The 17,286-nt window shown below is 39.6% G+C and overlaps 2 protein-coding genes across 2 annotated transcripts; one reads left to right on the top strand and one right to left on the bottom strand.

Moving 5' to 3' along the window:
* The first annotated feature begins 4,072 nt into the window (after positions 1 to 4,072).
* cldn7b (claudin 7b) lies at positions 4,073 to 8,151 on the top strand. Its single transcript, XM_079355100.1, has 4 exons — positions 4,073 to 4,583; positions 6,510 to 6,674; positions 6,773 to 6,857; positions 7,142 to 8,151. Exons 1-4 carry the CDS (start codon positions 4,361 to 4,363, stop codon positions 7,293 to 7,295), a joined length of 627 nt encoding a protein of 208 aa, XP_079211226.1. The 5' UTR covers positions 4,073 to 4,360; the 3' UTR covers positions 7,296 to 8,151.
* Positions 8,152 to 12,209: 4,058 nt separating this feature from the next.
* npm1a (nucleophosmin 1a) lies at positions 12,210 to 17,120 on the bottom strand. Its single transcript, XM_079355740.1, has 11 exons — positions 16,909 to 17,120; positions 15,627 to 15,712; positions 14,028 to 14,147; positions 13,832 to 13,925; positions 13,507 to 13,622; positions 13,348 to 13,412; positions 13,172 to 13,220; positions 13,017 to 13,091; positions 12,780 to 12,887; positions 12,581 to 12,655; positions 12,210 to 12,275 (listed from the first exon to the last, which is right to left on the bottom strand). The coding sequence occupies exons 1-11, from the start codon at positions 16,955 to 16,957 to the stop codon at positions 12,225 to 12,227; spliced, it is 888 nt and encodes a 295-aa protein (XP_079211866.1). The 5' UTR covers positions 16,958 to 17,120; the 3' UTR covers positions 12,210 to 12,224.
* Between the last annotated feature and the right edge of the window lie 166 nt (positions 17,121 to 17,286).

Below are 17,286 nucleotides of genomic sequence, written 5' to 3'. Positions count from 1 at the left end.
TGTCTGCGCTCAGACTGAATGGAGCTTTATATTTCTTAATGCAGCAAATAAGGATTAAGGCATTAAACCAAATATAGTTCTCACGATAGCTGGAGGAACCAATTACCCTGAGTATGTGCATGTTTCCATTATAGACGTCTACATGCTACATTTGTAGACGTGGGAAAAACACAACCTTGGAGGTTTTATGTGCATGTGTTGTTTTAATTATGTATTCCAAGCATCAAATTCAGTGAGCTGCGGCTTTTTTGAATGTCAATAACACAGCTTCAGGTGGATGCGAAATAATGAGGAAATTACGAAGAGTCACCAAAAGTTCATGTCAGTGTTTGCAAGAAATGTGATAGTAATACCTCAGTTACAGTGATTAGAAAATATTGGGGTCAGGATCAGCTTCTTTATAAAAGTGTCTTCACAGTGTTCTAAGGGCTCTGACACTGATAGATCGGCTTTGCTCCCATACTAATAAATAAAGAACTTCAAACCCTGTTGCGTTTATTCCCAGCGCGGAACATAAACGTAGCGTTTCACTCACTCGACATAACATCTTCAGGCAGTGATTAGGTTGTCACGACAACACAATTAGGAAAGCAGTTTAATAAGATACAAGCGTAATTTCTAAGGGACATGGTTGTCATTTGAAACACTTCACAGCTGTAGTTTAAATGAAGCGATTACACATATTATACTGTATTATGTATTTAAGTTTAGAAAAAAATGTGGTAAAAACATGTCGATCTGGACGTAAGAGGAACACATCAGACAGTAAAGAGCCTTTAATTATGTCCCATATCTGGAAGCTTACAGATGTCACATGTCCACAACTGTCTTTCATGAGTGAATTTATAATGCTCCTTTGAGGGCAACATAAATGTTCATGATTACATTACCTCTGCATTTCCATGTAAACTATAATGGTTAAAAACACAACAAAGTAAAAGTAAAAGACCTTTATCATTTCTGTTGATGGATCCAGGACCCCATGAGTTTGCATAACAGCCTCTTATTCCTTAATAACGCCTTATTCAAAGTGAAAGTTATCATTTCTATTGACTTTGACTTTAAATATTTTACTTGTGTTGCTCCAGTATTATCCTTTATAACCATGTGATTTATTAAAAATATATATATATATAATATATAATATATATATAATTTGAATGCAATGTGTTTTTCTTCTGGGTTGAAAATATAAGTTTAAATGTTCAACATTGAAACAAATACACTTTTTAGGTCAAACAAACAATAATTCATCTGGTCTCTGTGCTGTAAAAAGCCATAGAGCTAAATTGTTCTGTGAATACAGCTTTGTTTAACATTCACCACCAGATGACAGCATTGCACTATGAGGTGCTGTTTGTTTTAGCTATGTATACTTTTGTACTACAGCCTGCTCTTCTGAATGAGGAGGGATCATGCATACCGAGGTGAAAGAATTACACTGAGTCACTGAGGCAACATCAGCTCACAAGTGTCAAATATTAAGGTTAAATCCTAATTGCAAAAACATCTGATCACAGGCTAACCAGGCTAACTCAGCAAACCTCTGACTGAAAATATCAAAGGAATTTACCAGAAAGCTGTCAGATGAAAATACTGTTTTTGGTGAAAGAGATTGTATTAACTTTTCAACATTGGTTAATGGGACAAACGCGTTTCTTTAAAGAAATGGAGGGGGGGGGGAGTGAGAAATTGTGTGAGAAAGTGGGGAATGACGTGGAAATGGAGCCGCAGGTTGAAGTCGAGCCCAGGCCACCAGTTCAGAGGAATATACCACTGTACAAGGGCCATCTGTGCCTCAAGGGGGGAAAAAATAAGTATTTTCTGAAATGCCTGCAAATACAGAATCCAACCTAAAAGTCAATTGTTTAGGTATAGACTATAACAACTCACATGTTGTGAGGCAAAAACACAACATGAATACACACACATTCAAATTGTTGCTTTCAGTGTCATCTGTTTCGCTCCAGGTGAGTCATTTAACAAGAAAACAAGAGACAGGTGATGAGTTAAAAACATGTTCTCCTTACTTCCTGTTTCTCTTCAGTGACCGATGACTCAGTGTGACTGTGAGTATCAACCATAATAAGGCAAGTATCACAGTATACTTTCAAAACCAAACCATCACTGTGTGTGTTTGTACTTTCTCACGTGATACAGTAAACTTGTGTGAGAAATTCACGTCTGTACTTGCTCGTGGAAAAAGTTCATGTGGTGAAATATTTCATGTTTTTGAATGACGGATATGTATCAGCAGGCGCCTAAAAAAGGCTTCACAATCAACTCCAACTGTAAGTTTGAAGCTGTTGTTATCAGTCCGCAGTGTTACTGTCAGACAGAGAAAGAATTCGAAAGCAAAAAAGGCTGGGCAGATTACGTCACATTTACAGTAAACAGTGCACCTTATCATCAATTCACACTATTATGAGCTATTCTAACATTGTGTAGCACATTTTTGCCTGGATCAGGCAGACAACTGGCCAATACTGGCTCTGTGCATTGCCTGTCATCACCTGTATCCAATACTTAAAGCTGTTCTCTTGCACTCACTGACCTTATTTCCTCCTCTCTAGATCCTTGAGTCGTACTCACTCCCTGATGTTTGTCACTGTGGATAAAAGAGTCTGCTAAATGAATCATAGAGTCCTGGGAGTTACTCTGTTATTGTCATCGTAAAATGGTTGGCCTAAACTCTTAAACTCTTATTAACAAAATTAATCTGAGTTCTCCTTTCGACCTGCACCTTATTTGGAGTGTACTGTGTATGGGAGAATGGTTATCAGTTCTTGGGAAATTCTGCTGTAGTGGTGGGGTCAATGGATAACATTATTTGAAAATAGTAGGAAGTAAAGACTGAATAAAATCCATTAAAAAACAATGGTTGCAGAACAGAGAGTAGAACACATTGTACCGATAAATGAATTACAGAAAAGACACAAAATAAGTTCTGTTTTCTTCCTGTGTTTACAAAATCAGAACAGGAATGATCTTTCAAAAAGGAAGTAAGGACTGCTAACAAACCTTTGATTCTCAAATGGTACAGATTTGTTCAAGTTTTGTTGAAAAAGCTATAACGGCAAACAATCTCAGGCAAATCTCTGCCAAATATCACAAAACCCAGATTTATACTTTCGCAATTAAGTGTCAAGAAGTGAAACATCTAATGTGTCTGTTTATTAGGGTGTTAGTTTGTTTATAAACACTCACACCTACATATTCACAATACTCTACCAACAGCTGTTGAGTTTTTGTTTTTTTTTGTAAACTGAGATCCACTCCTCCAGCAGTTTGTGGATTTTGATGGTTATAATATAAACCTCCTCCATGTCAAAGTGGGGTTCAATATTCAGTTCCGCTGACCCATTGCAACTTAAGTTCACTCTGCCAGTGAGGAGAAGTTAACTATAAGACATGCATTTAGCTGCTACAAACACACACTAAAGTTAATCAACCTGAGTTTCGAAACTTCTTTACAGAAAAATGTTTATAGGCCGAGTAGTGGTAACTTCACATACACTATTTAAAAAAAAAAGAAAGAATTGTCTTGTGTTTCATTGCACAATATGATGCCTTATTTGACCCACTTTTAATAAAAAATCTTATCTCAAATTGTCTGTCACTTAATCAGGTTTTCAATGTCTAGAATTCATATCTAAACTTTAATATATGATAATTAAATAAAGGTTGGCATGGCTATTTCATAATTTTCCTTTACTTATTATAACAAATTCTGCTCTGTGTGCCTTTGAATTGCCCCCAGAGACAGATAAAGTTTTTTGAATTGAATTGAAAAAGTATGGGCTAGGCCATTTAACATTTTGATAGGTCTTTAGGTCATTTCTTGAGGTCTTTTCATGAACACACAACGTGTAAGTACTTCAGTAATGTATTACAGCTGATCTAATGCATTAACCTATGCAGATGATGTATGTAAGCTTCTCTTGATAACTGTTGTCAGGGGTCTGTTTCAGGAAACTGACATCATGAAACTTCAGGTGTGCGCCGTTACGTCGATAAGTCGAAACTACGCGCGCGTCCCCGCCCACCTGTCACAGAAACCGCCTAAAAAAAAGCTCGCTCCCGCTGCACGGTTCACATAAAGGTGCGGCTGAGGAACAGGTGCGTCAAGAATCACAGAGGGACTTTATAAATTGAAACTTCATTGCAACTGAGCTTATTTAAAGAAAGCTTAGAAACAGATAACACAGATAGAGAACTAAGGATCATTTCAGTCAGCAACAGCGAACTTCACTTTAAGCCGTCTTTTTGAGGAATTTGGATTTGCAGCCTACTTTCTCAGCAGGTGGACGGAGATCCTCGTCTCTTTGTCTATTCATCGACCAGTCCAGAAGAAGAAGAAATGGCCAACGGAGGTCTGCAGATGTTGGGGTTCGCCCTGGCCCTGCTCGGTGTAATTGGACTGATAATTGGCACCATACTGCCGCAGTGGAAGATGTCTGCTTATGTCGGGGACAACATCATCACAGCTATAGCCATGTATGAAGGGCTGTGGATGTCCTGCGCCTTCCAGAGCACAGGCCAGATCCAGTGCAAAGTGTACGACTCAATCCTGCAGCTGAACAGTAAGTAGAACAGAAATATGGTTCAATATTTTTTATCTTTTAATATTTTTTTTTAAAGTAAACTAGATTTTTTTTCCCCCTAAAGAAACTAAATTTTGTGTTAATGGTATAGGCAGGCTTGTTTGCTCTAAAATCCTCAAAAAGTAGAACTATATTATAGCCTGTCTTTTTGTACGTTTCACTTTTTGTTATAAAAGTGAATAAAACTAGTATTAACTGCCGCCGTTTAAAAAAAACGAGTTGTTCAGGTGTTACCTAATGATGTCAGTCATGCACCTGTTGACTCCAACTTTAGTGCCGTTTTTCTTTCCGCCATTTTCTACCACTATAACTTCTGAGATGTCGCCTGCAACTCTTCGCCGTTAGCAAGAGTCCCTCCAGAGTGGACTAACCGGTTCAGTCACTCATTAACTAACCTTTTCTTTAAACGGAATGCTGTCATTTAGTTGGAAAGAACACGGCAGGGCTTCATCTGCACTGAACGGCGTCACGCCTCAGCACAGAAACGCATTCTTCAAGAAAACCCTTTAAAAGTGAGGCCGTAAGTCGGTGCTCTCTGTCGCAGTAGTCCCGTGTGTGTGTGTGTGTGTGTGTGTGGAAACCCCCCACACACTGAAGGCCTTATTGAGCAGGTCCAGGTAAAACAACACCTGTGTGAGCCATTGTTTAGTCAACAGGTCCTGGTTCCATACATGCACACAAGCTGCTTTGTCTTTTGTTATGAAGGGCTTTGAAAGAACACAAACAAATACTTGGCTGTTTTTTGGGGTTTTTTTGGTCCCAGAAATATTGACAAGCTCATCAAAGTTAAAATGCTGACTTGGATAGAAAGTTGCACAACAGTTTCACTCCCCTAGAATAATGACGTCAAATAAAATTTAAAAGTTAAACCTACAAAGTCATAGGGAATCAAAGATTTCGAGCTCAATCACCAAATGGAAGTGATGTGACTTCATACAAGAGCTTTTATGATTTTGAATTTGTTTCTTTAAGGCTGTAGCTATATAGGTCAACAGTAGCTCAACAGTTCTGGCTTTTATTGTACGCGTTTTCAATTCATCTGATTGATAGGCCGCCCTCAGGCTTAAACCGCCTTACTGTCACCGAGGACAACTGTTGGTGTACAGGCCCCTCCCTGCGTGTTTATCTTGACTCAACATATTCACAACCATTCACATGAGCTACTCAATAACTTTGAAAGTCCCTCCCTCGTTTGCTCATCAAAACATTAGATGAAATATGCACAGCACAGGTCTTATCTCCTCTTCAAACATGAACAACACCCAACTTTGATAAGAAGTGTTTGATTTCATGCCGAGGTTGGATGTGGACAGATAACGTCTTCATTCAGAAAATACCTGCTCAATGTCTGCAAGCAAACACCTGAAGTTTTTAGGAAATCTGCAACGAATACCGGGCGAAAATGACGATGATTCTTCAAATTCTACACATGACCCCATATCCGTTGGAAGCTCAGAAATGTCCACCTGCTGAATAGTAGACTGTGAGCACCTGAAATAGGGGAGTGTCTGCTCACAATGAAACCTGAAACCTGGTCAGACCTGTTTGACTTGCATGCGTACAACCTACAAGCAGCGACTCCCCCACTCCACTTCAGAGATACTTCAGGCTTCCGGTTAGAGCCGGTTTCTGTTGGGAGCGGCGGTGACACACAGGGGACAGAGGCTGCTCTGTTGAACCAGAGCAGTGTTTGTATTTTCAAAATGGTGGCTGCTGAATTCTTCAAAAAAACAAAACAAAGAGAGAAAGAAACCCAAATGAGTTTAAAAAAAAAAAAAAGTGGAATGTTATAACTACAACTCACAGAGACGGTGGATTTCAAGTTTCATTCAGTACAAACTGCTAAAAGGTATTGATATCCTGACACATGAACTGATGTATTAACCCTCTCCTGTCCGTGTCCAGGTGCCCTCCAGGCGACCCGCGCCCTCATGATTGTGAGCATCATCGTAACGGTAGCAGGCCTGGGCGTCGCGTGCATGGGAATGAAGTGCACCAACTGCGGAGGAGACGACAAAACGCGCAAATCCAAGATTGCCATGACCGGTGGCATCATCATCCTGATCGGAGGTAAGGAGCCATTTATTGAGCTTTTAAGTTTACATTTGTTTTTGGGGTTTTTTTGTGGACATTTGAAGTCATGTTTTTTTTTTTTCTTGTTTCCACAGCTCTGTGTGCCATCGTTGCTTGCTCTTGGTATGCTCACGACATCATCCGAGCCTTCTACGACCCTTTCACTCCTGTCAACACTAAGTAAGTCCAAATTAACTTTATTTATTTTTTAATACACATGAACCTGTGCCACTGAACAAGAAGCACACTTTCTCTCTCTCTCTCTAAATAATGGCACATGAGTTCATGTTTATTTAAGATACCAGCTTGAAGCTAACTCCCCTCCTCTTCTGAACCCACACTTTGCATGAGTTCAGCCTCTCCTCTGTTGTTGATGATGAATGTCATGTTTGTTGTCACATGAGAGCTCGCTCAGCTGGTATCCGTTCAGCCCTTTGACTCACTCTTAACTTCTCTCTCTGAAGGTATGAGTTTGGATCTGCCATATTCATCGCCTGGGCCGGATCTTTCCTAACTGTAGTGGGAGGCGCCATGCTCGCAGCATCCTGCCCAAAAAGCAAACCCAGCCCTAAGTATCCCATCTCCAGACCACCCAGCAGCAGCAAGGAGTACGTTTGAAAGGGACTCGGTGATAGATGCTGAAGGACATTTATACTAGGCCAACTCAGAGAAGGAAACTATGATGTATCCAAGGAGGGGATCAGTTCCTGATTCTGTTTTTTTTAACTTTGTATTTTAGTTACTTCAAGACGGGGCAAACCTGTGATGTTACTGTAATATTATTTTCACAAATGCATTCAAGTTTTTAATAATCACTGTTTACCTCCTTTTTTAAAAACTCATGCGCCTGTTTTGGAGATGAAGTTAGTGCTTACAGATGGGTATGCCATGTAGTATACGATCCACTTACTCGACACCTGTAAAGCACTAAGTTTGAGTACATCACTTGCTTCCATGTGCAGTGCATTAGCAGTGTAAGGAGTGTTTTGGAAAACGGTCTGAATGCGCTGAATAGAAATTGGATATATTCATGTGCAACTGTTCACTATTTGTTACCACAGAATGCGTGCAGCTTTCCTGGCACCACAGAGGCAAATTTCTACCATCACTTCCACACTGTGCCTTATTTATATGACAAGTGTAAATCATTTATTCACAATGTTGGCTATTGTATTTTAATCAACTAATGCAGAGAAAATAGAACTTCTTAAATTACAGTGACCTTTTCCCTTTTTTTAATCTGGAGATTGCCAACAGTTTTCAAGGTATAAACGCAGCCTGCCAGATGATGTGAGCTATATCAATGTGTTGTCTTGTTCTGTGCTAGTGTGTGACTGGGCTTTTTGTTGTTTGTAAAATCACAATAGCTGTTACGGCACTCATCCCATCAGTTTTTTTTTTGTTTTTTTTTAAGTTTTGTTATTTTTCAATGTATGTGTTGTGTACATAAAATAAAAGTGGAAAATTAACCATATTGTTTTGATTTTAAGATTTATTTTTGGGCTTTTTATATCTTGATTTGACAAGACGGTGGATAGAGTAGGAAATCACGGAGGGAGACGGGAGCCCCAGGTCGGGCTCGGACCCGGGGCTGCCTGCTTGGAGTACTACGGCCCCTGCACATATGGTGTGACCCAACCAGTCGGTTATCTAGGCCCCAAATGAACCGTTTCAGCTTGGTGAAATGAGGACTTTTATTACAGGAATAATGAGTTGTAAGTACTGCAAACATTTAAAAGAAGCTCCACGTTTATACATAGTTTTTGTTTTGGAGCTATATAAGTCTTTGTGAACAGGTTTAAAAAGCATGCATTAGGTCAAAAACAGCTGACATTAATATTTTTGCTCCCAGCTACAGTACACTGGCATGTTTATGAGTAAACATGCAGGACTCGGGTTTCAGACTATTTTCCTGTTAAAGCAGAAATCAGATACGCTCAGGGCCACACTTCAGCTGGAAGCCATCTTCCTCCCAATGACTGCTGAATGCATGATGGCTCAGGAAACTAAAGTTGCTTTGATTCTACTGCCACCTTGTGGTTTGTTTGGCAAGTTCATTAGTGAAAACCCTTATTCTGCAGACGGGCTTCAGTCTGTTTGTTGGATCCATTTGAATGGATCCGATTCTCGCGAGAAAAACCTTTTGAAGTAATTAATCTTCACAGTGAAGCTTATTCCTCCCGTCTTTATACTTGGTCATGAAATGCCTTCATGCTATGATTCTTGTTATGAATCAGATCCAGTGGTGGTTTGCTTTACTTCTTTTTCTCAGTTCCCATTCTGCATTCATCACTCTTCTTTCCTCCCCTTTCTTCAGCTATCAAAAGTAACAATGCAAATGTTTTTTTTCTCCCAAGTGGCCAAAGTGACCCCAGTTTCTGTTCTTTAAATTCCAAATAAACCCAAACCAGACAGCCTTTGTCTGACAAGAATAAGATTTCAAACCTGCTTTCTGAAAAAAAAGTATGCCTTAATAAAAATAGTAACGTACAGTGGATGAGAGGTAGTTTTATTGTTTTTTATTTAACCTTTTTTTAACCAGGTAGCCATTGAGATCAAAATCTCTTTCACAAGGTTGACCTGGCCAAGAGGGCAGCTGCATGTCATAATAAATATTACATGATTAAAAAAAGGTTTACACTCAGCAATAGCAATGTGCAGATTGGTTTACAGATAAAGTGCATAGCAATGATGACAGATTACAATTCAGACACACCGGCACTGTCTGAACTTTTCGCTTTTTTTGTCTTTTAAGATTAAACCAAAGTCTTCAAGTGAAATGAGCAAATATAAACGCTCTTTTTCTGAGCTCAGTGAGGAGCGGTTTAAGAACATCACAGGAACGCAAAGCATATTGGCCTCTGGTTCTTTGAAGGTATGCCCATAAATAAGAAATAACCAAACAAAGAAGAGTTTTGGAGATAAGACTTACATTCGCACCTACGAGAATGGCCAATCAGATTTAGTGTATAAGTCACGGTGATGAGTAAGGCGTCTACAACCAGTCACAAATCTCAACGCACAGTGAGATGGAAAAGCAGGATTTATTTCTATAATAAAATCCCAACTTCACCTTGAAGTTCAATAGGTGGAAGGTCAATAAGAAAACACAGGTACTTGTAGCTTTAGACAAGCTCCATTGGACTTATAGGACTCCTTCCCTCCTCACCTGCTGGAATTAAAACCATGATGTGCCCTTAAAAAACCTCTGCCTCCCTTCATGAATCCATCACTGAGCCTCCCTAATCGTATCTTTTCTTTTTACAGTAAATCCAAGTCGTTATCACAGCACATTTCTGTAGAACTGAATGATCACTGCCGATTATTCGTTTATCTCCCTGACAGTAAATGATGCACTTAGGTCTATTTTGGTGGTCATCTGATGGTGTTAAGAATGAACCGTATCATGCACAGAGAGAGGCCTTATTCTACTGACCAGCCTTTAGCAAAAGAATGGCAACAATGAAAAATGTTCCTAAAAGTACAGTCATTAAGTTTAGATCTACTTCTGCTTAAAACAGAAGAAATTGAATAAAAATATTCAAAGCAGACTCCAGGTAGCTTCAGTGTCCGTCTGAAAAAATGTCCTCATCTGTTCTCTAAATAAAGACATGGGATCAAAAGTTCAAAATCTTTACACTTATAAAATGACATGGTTGGACTTCTGTCTAAAGTTTAAGCTCATAGGACTTGTTCTTAGTAATGGGATATGGTAAAAGTGTTGTATTGTGGAACAAACAAATCATTCTGATCACCGTAACAGCCTCCTTTCAATGAAATATCCCATTTTATAGATGAGAAAATGTCCAAGACTTGATATGAAAACATGACTTCTGAGTAATAGACACCTTTAAACCAACTCTATTAAACCTGCACTAACTACATTCGTTGAGCCTTTAAAGAGGACGTTACCCCCTTTTGAAACAGTCTCCTGTGGTCTAAAATGAAACATCTGTGCTGTGCTTTGGTCAAACTGTAATATGAATCAAGCACCAGGTTTGTGACGCTGCAGAAACCAGCTCTCTCAGAACACGCCTTTTGAAATGCAATGAACCCCGTTAGAGCCCGAAATGTAACAACTACCCAAATGTTACACATTTTTTAACAAGACCCAAAATGTAGTAACTGGCCGATAATGTAACAAAATGCTGAGCCCAAAACGTAGTAACTTTATGCCCAAAATGTAACAAGTTTGGCAAAAAGTTATTACGTTGTTATATTTGGGGCTTTAACGAGCCTCCTAAAGTTTTCACTTTAGTCACACCAGCAAATACAGTCCTTTGCTTAGCGTGAATAAACATAATGGACCTGCACAAAACTTTGATTTTTTTTAAACCAGAATCCCACTGTGATGTCAGAATATTTGTTCATAAACACTGTAAAAGTGGATTTGTTTCTCAATATATCCCACTTTGGACAAATAGAAAAGACATGAATCTGTAATGCTAAATTCAAATGAACAAAACACTCTTCTGAGCTTGAACATTTTATTATAAATTCAGCTGTTTCACATGAAATTGCATTGATCTTTGAATGTGTAGAATTCCAAATCATTCTCGTAAAAGGAGAAAGGAAAACATGGCAACTTCCATCTGATCTATGTTGTGAAAGCCTCCCAAACCCCCAGCAAGTTTACAGTGGTACAAATGTTCACGCGTTTCTTGAGAACATGGAATGATCTGTTAGAACAGGCATCAACTTCTGGTGGATTTCATGGTTCCTTAAATGATCATGAGCACAGAATTTGTGGGTTTCTTTTTATTTTAGAACTTATGAGTAAAAGTCTGGTTTTGAAAGTTATGATCCTTTAATGTTAACATAATAAATTCCTTCACACACATTAAAGCACTACATGTTTGGGCTCGGAAGAAAGCTTAATTCCAATACCTTCACTGATAGTGCTGAAACACTAAAGATTGTTGGATAAATCGGAACACAATCAGGACGGTAACTATGGAAATGAACGGAGGGGGTTGTAATTCTGATAAGACTATCGGGGACTAAATGAACACTTTATTTTGACGGGAACCGCACTGTAGGAATCTCACAAACGCATCAACATTCAAAACATTTCAGAAAGTGCAAAGTTTTTTCTGTCATGACGGCTCTGGCTAAATGTAATGATGGGATGTTTTTTTTTTTTACTGGCTGTTGAAGACAGACTGGTGTCAAACTTTTGAGGTACTCTACTGCTAGTCCTGCTGATGAGTTTGAGTTCTGTTGTTTCGACGCGAGGACAAATTCTACTTCCGTGTGAACATTAAATAATTCCTCCACATACACTGCCAACGACCTAGTGAGAATTTGTATTTACAAAAAAGCAAATTTGTAAGCGGGTTCTTCGTGGGTCTATTCCACCCAATCATTTCATGCCTCGAGTTTGACGGAGGAGCGCTGACCCTCCTACATCCCTGTCTCTGATCTCTTCATACAGGAGGGGTTGGACAAGACGAGTAGAATCAATAAAGAGTGTGCTCCGGATGGTATGGGACGTGTTAGGAGTACAAACGAGTCATAAAAGGGGAGACAATAAAACATTTAAGACTGTTATTTAGTATCTGCCAAAGTCTGCCTCCACTTCCAAAGTTCAGCGATTTCCTGAAAAAAAGAAAAAGAAAAGAAGAAGCATGAATTAAAATGTTGAGTCGTGCAACAGGCAAAGAAAAAAACTTTCATCCTAACATACGGAAATATTTCAAGACGAATGTTAAACATAGGGGACGAATCTTGAGATGGGGATCCTATAATTGTCTTAGCTAGTAAACGGAGCAGCGGAGACAAATGAACAAAGAGCTTTTAGAAACATCTCAATTTCTTGAAGTAAAAGTCAATACTTCTTTCAAACATTAAACTTCAGTTGCTCGTGACAGACTTCTGATTCTCACAGGAGGTTTGTACTGTACCTTGCCTTCTGGGACTTTGTAACTATTCTTTACAAAGTTCTCAAACTTCACCTGGAGTTTAGGTAAAACTACTCCCTGGAAAACAAACAAACAAAGAATAGGATTCAATGGGCACATTTGTGACTCTCACATTGTCATATACAACCAAGCCAAAGTAGAACAAAGGAAAGGGAGATATGAAAGGGACAAAGACACGCACCTTCTTAATGGACTCCATCATCTTGGCTTTCATCTCAGGAACTGTGAGGGCTTTGGGCGTCACTGGATTCTTCGGTGACTTCTCACCTTTACCTTTCGGGGTTTGCACCTAGAAATAGAAATATTAGATATGAGGCAAAACAGATTTGAAAGATCTTGACTTCATCCATCGACGTCATACTGAGAGACCAGGTCAAAGCTGTGTTCTTAAAACTTTAAGAGAGGAGGCTCCTGGTACCTGCTTTTTAGCCGGAGTGCCGGGTTTCGAGCTGCTGCCGTTCTGAGCCTTTGGTTTGGACGGCGTCGCCTTGGCCTGTGACAAAACAAGCTGCCGTCAAGCGACTCAAAGTTCATGCAGGTGGAGCTGCTGGAAGTGTCTGAGCAGCCGCTTACCTTAACAGGGGACTCTTCATCCTCGCTCTCTTCCTCCTCATCATCATCCCTAGCAAAAAAAAAAAAAAAAAAAAAACATATTACGATAAATCAGACAGAAAAGGGAGCGTCTAAATCAGAAACTTTCTCAACTGTTTGATTGAACACGTCATTTATGTGTGCAGCCTCAGACTTACTCATCGTCCATATCTTCATCTTCATCATCGTCGTCATCATCATCCTCCTCCATCTTCATTTTTTTCTGCAAAGATGTATTAAATCAAATGAGTTGGAAAGTGTCCTTCATTTCAACTTTGGACTGATCCGGAGCAGAGCATGAAGGTGGTGGAGCGAACCTGAGACTTGAGTGCAGGAGAGGCAGCGGCTCTCTTCTTTGATGTCTTGACGTCTTCCTCCTCCTCCTCCTCCTCGTCGCTGTCATCTTCATCGAAAGACCCATCGGCCGTCATCACTTTAACGACAAATTAAAGTATTTTAGAGAAGACGTAGGGCGCCGGTACGCCAAGTGGTTAAAGCGCTCGGCCAATGTACGGAGGCTATAGTCCAGGGTTCGAATCCAACCTGTGGCTCCTTTCGTGATGTCATTTCCTCTCCCCCTATGTTTTAAATTGCAACTCTACAATAAAAGGCCAAAAAGGCCCCAAAACTACAAGTACTCACTGATGAGGTGTTGTCCGCTGATGTGGATTGGACCAGAACCTGCCTTCAGTCGGAAGGTAGCTGGAGGTGTGATTGTGAAACCGCCGAGACACACCTGCAAAAACACGTACGTAAGTCCCAACTCGACAAGTGTTTCCATGAATTTACGAGAATGACGCGTTTGAACGTCACAAGATAGAGTGAACGGTTTCCTCACACTTGGCAGGGTCGAAGGCTTCAGTGAAACCAGCGTTGCTTTGATTTCCTGGCCCTCTATGTCTTGTCCTTCCACCTCCACCACGTGAAGCTCGTCCTTGGTGCTGGCGTCGACGCACACCTGGAGCAGGCAAAGCAACAGGTGAATGGATTGTTGAACTTTTAAAAAAAGTCTGATGAGGTCACGAATAAAAACATCAGGTTCTGTGCGGAACAGTTTGCTTGAAACTTAAGAAAAATAGGACAATATGTTGAACAACAAAAGCAAAAAAAAGGGTGAGAATTTCAATATTGAATGTAAGACATTACGCCCCCATGAACAACTTTGACAGTATCTAAGTGCAGAGTCATGATGTATTTTCTTTCTCCTCATTAAAACAGGACAGAACCAATCACAAGATAGAAGGCGGGGCATTTCGACATTATAATGTTGGGATGGATTTGATTGAAGTTGAACAGTGGGCGTAATACAACAGAAGTGGCATAAAATAAGAGAAAAGGTTTTATTGTTTGAAAGTAATTATAATGCCCGCGGGTGCAGGACGTCCTCAGACATCAGGAAAAGAGTGGGGTGTCAGAAGATGCTTTATCTAATTAAAACCGAAAAATTTTGTTTCATTTCATGGGGACTTCAGAAAGAGTTTACGTCCTTTAATTTTTTCCTCGTGTGTCAGACCAATGCTCTCTAAATGCTGAGTGAAGGAACATGTCTGTCTTTTAAAATTAAGAGCACGAGCAATCAAGCCTTCAGTAACTTCATGTACAGCTTTTATCTGTAATGTAATGTTATATATATATATATATATATATGCGCACAGGAATGAGTCTTAAAACCCAGAAGTCAGTTAGCTTTGGTTCCTAACTCTAAAAGTCAATAGGGATTCTGAATGGGTTTTTGTTTAGAAGCCTGAAAAGTCCTGTGGTTAACACAAGCTTAAGAGATGTTGATGATTTGTTAGGCAAAATAAACTACATTAGATAAGACCCCCACTTTTGAATTTTAAAGTTTTTAAACGTAGGTTGCTAAAAAGTAGCTAATTGAAACTACAGTGGTTGTCGGAGAGATTAAACATCATCACGCTGGGAACTCTCACTAATCCTGTAAATATTAGGTTAATAAATAACCTATTAGGGAATAGATTCGCTAACTTGTCTAAAGTGCTGATTTGATCGATGAAGCATAACAGTTGTGACGTCAAAATCAACCGACTGCGGTCTAGTTCGCTATAGCATAATGTTAGCTTTTTACTTCTAATCGGCTGCATCAACTCTTCAAACTTCATATAAATGGTGTCTGTAAAGATTATCCGGCTGAACAAAACAGCTACGCATCAGAAACATGCGTTTGACAGAGCTTATTTTCTGCAATCCTCCAAAATCCAATGCAAAAATCCCATGGGTGAATTCTTGTAGGAAGCACCGGCACCATTTATTTTGGGTTGGCTTACAAAAATACGTCATCACTACACCAGCCTATAGCCTCAGAGCTGAATTTAACAGAAACATTACTACAGAGAAGCAACAAAAGAACAGCATTTTATGTTACATGTGTTAATTCTCCTTTGTACTAGTTTAAGGTGAGAGATGTCAGGTTACTCACCATCCTCAGATCAAGCTGATGCTCATCGTTGTGATGATCATCCTGAGGGTCGAACACCACTTCCTTTCCAGCTTCCAGGATGCACCCTGATAAAAGATATTTTAATTCAGAAGCCTGCATTTTTAAGCAAAATAGTGTCACTTTATACTGAGATTGAAACCTTTCATAGGTTGGTTAATTTCATGAAACAATGAAGGGCTATTTGTTGCTATATCCCACATGCACACAAGGGGGAGCCATACACGCACTGATAGGACTGTCCACATCGCTCTGGGAATCCCCCCCTTTTAGGGGAGAAAATATATCAAGGGAAACTGTGGCGTGTAGCTTAAAAAACAGAAGCACCGCCTGTATTCCGACACAAAGTCAAAGTAGCTGTATACTTATGCAGTCATGAATATAACAATTAAATACATTCTTGGAAGGGAAAACTAATTGTGTACTTAACTGTACTGCCTCGCTCTCCTCACTAATGTGCACGTGCGCCTAATTCTTCACAAATATTTTCCCGCCACAACATTCGCCTCCATTTAAAAATATAACTTTAGTTCTTAAAGACGATTTTATGTGATATTCCTTTTTTAAACAAAGAATATACGTGACAGATATATGTCCACTTCCATCCACGTCTATGTTGATGCCACTGAGGAAAGGTTAAATCAGGTAACTAGGATCCAAGACCAGGATACAGAGAAATAATGCTAACCTATTTATTAAAATGATTGCCCTCTTAAATGGTTAAAAGAAACATCCAAACCTTGAAAAGCAACACACAAACTTTAAAAACTGAAGTGAGATGTAAGAGGACTCTCTGAAGTCAGCGTGGCTCCGCATGTGTTTGAAACCACGTTGCCAGCTTTTTTCGTGACAACTTTCAAACTTTAAAGGCTAGTAATTGGACTAAATCGTCCCGACATTAAACATTTATTGTTGAAGAAACTATGGAGTTGCTTCGACGTCTAGTGTGAGCTAAATGGTTAAATATCAACATTGTTCGTCAAACATGGGAGCCGCCATGTTGGTAGTGAAACACGTGTAAGGCTAATTCAGCCTGTGCTGTTCACCTCATCTCATTCAGCCTCCTGCTGATATGTTTTCATTAGACATATGCACGACATTACAACACAATGATCCGACATGACAACAGATATAACGCAACAACAATGTAACCTTTCATTACAGGGCAAATTGTGCCATTTTTTTCCCCCCTCATATTAGCATTCTGACACATAGACAAATAATGTAACATCAAACACGAAATGATATGCAGAAGATGTCTCACCATAGAGGAAGGTCTGTGGGGCCATTGGTTCTGCACATAGCCCGTTCATTTTTGTGAGATTAAAAGATGACAACCTCCTGCTTTACCGTGGTGAAAGAGTAGCAGACTCCGACTAGTCACTGAATAACGTGCTGCACAGGCGGCCAGCTTCTACTTCGTCTGCTTCTATGTGCTGAACACAACACCACCACGAGTCACAGCGCCGCCACCTGTCCAACGCCATCGATACACACGCTTTACTCTTTTGTTTTCTCTGTCCCTCCTGCTGTATAGCCTATTTTAACGAAATACAAGAAGACAAAAAAACAAACAAACAACGTTGTCCCAAAAGACAAAATAAATGAACAACGGAAATGAGTTCTCTAATTTCATAATAAT

This window comes from Symphodus melops (assembly GCF_947650265.1).
Source record: "Symphodus melops genome assembly, chromosome: 11".
Classification (NCBI taxonomy): Eukaryota; Metazoa; Chordata; class Actinopteri; order Labriformes; family Labridae; genus Symphodus; species Symphodus melops.
Note: the sequence above shows the minus strand (reverse complement) of the source record. Positions and strands in the feature narration are given on the sequence as shown.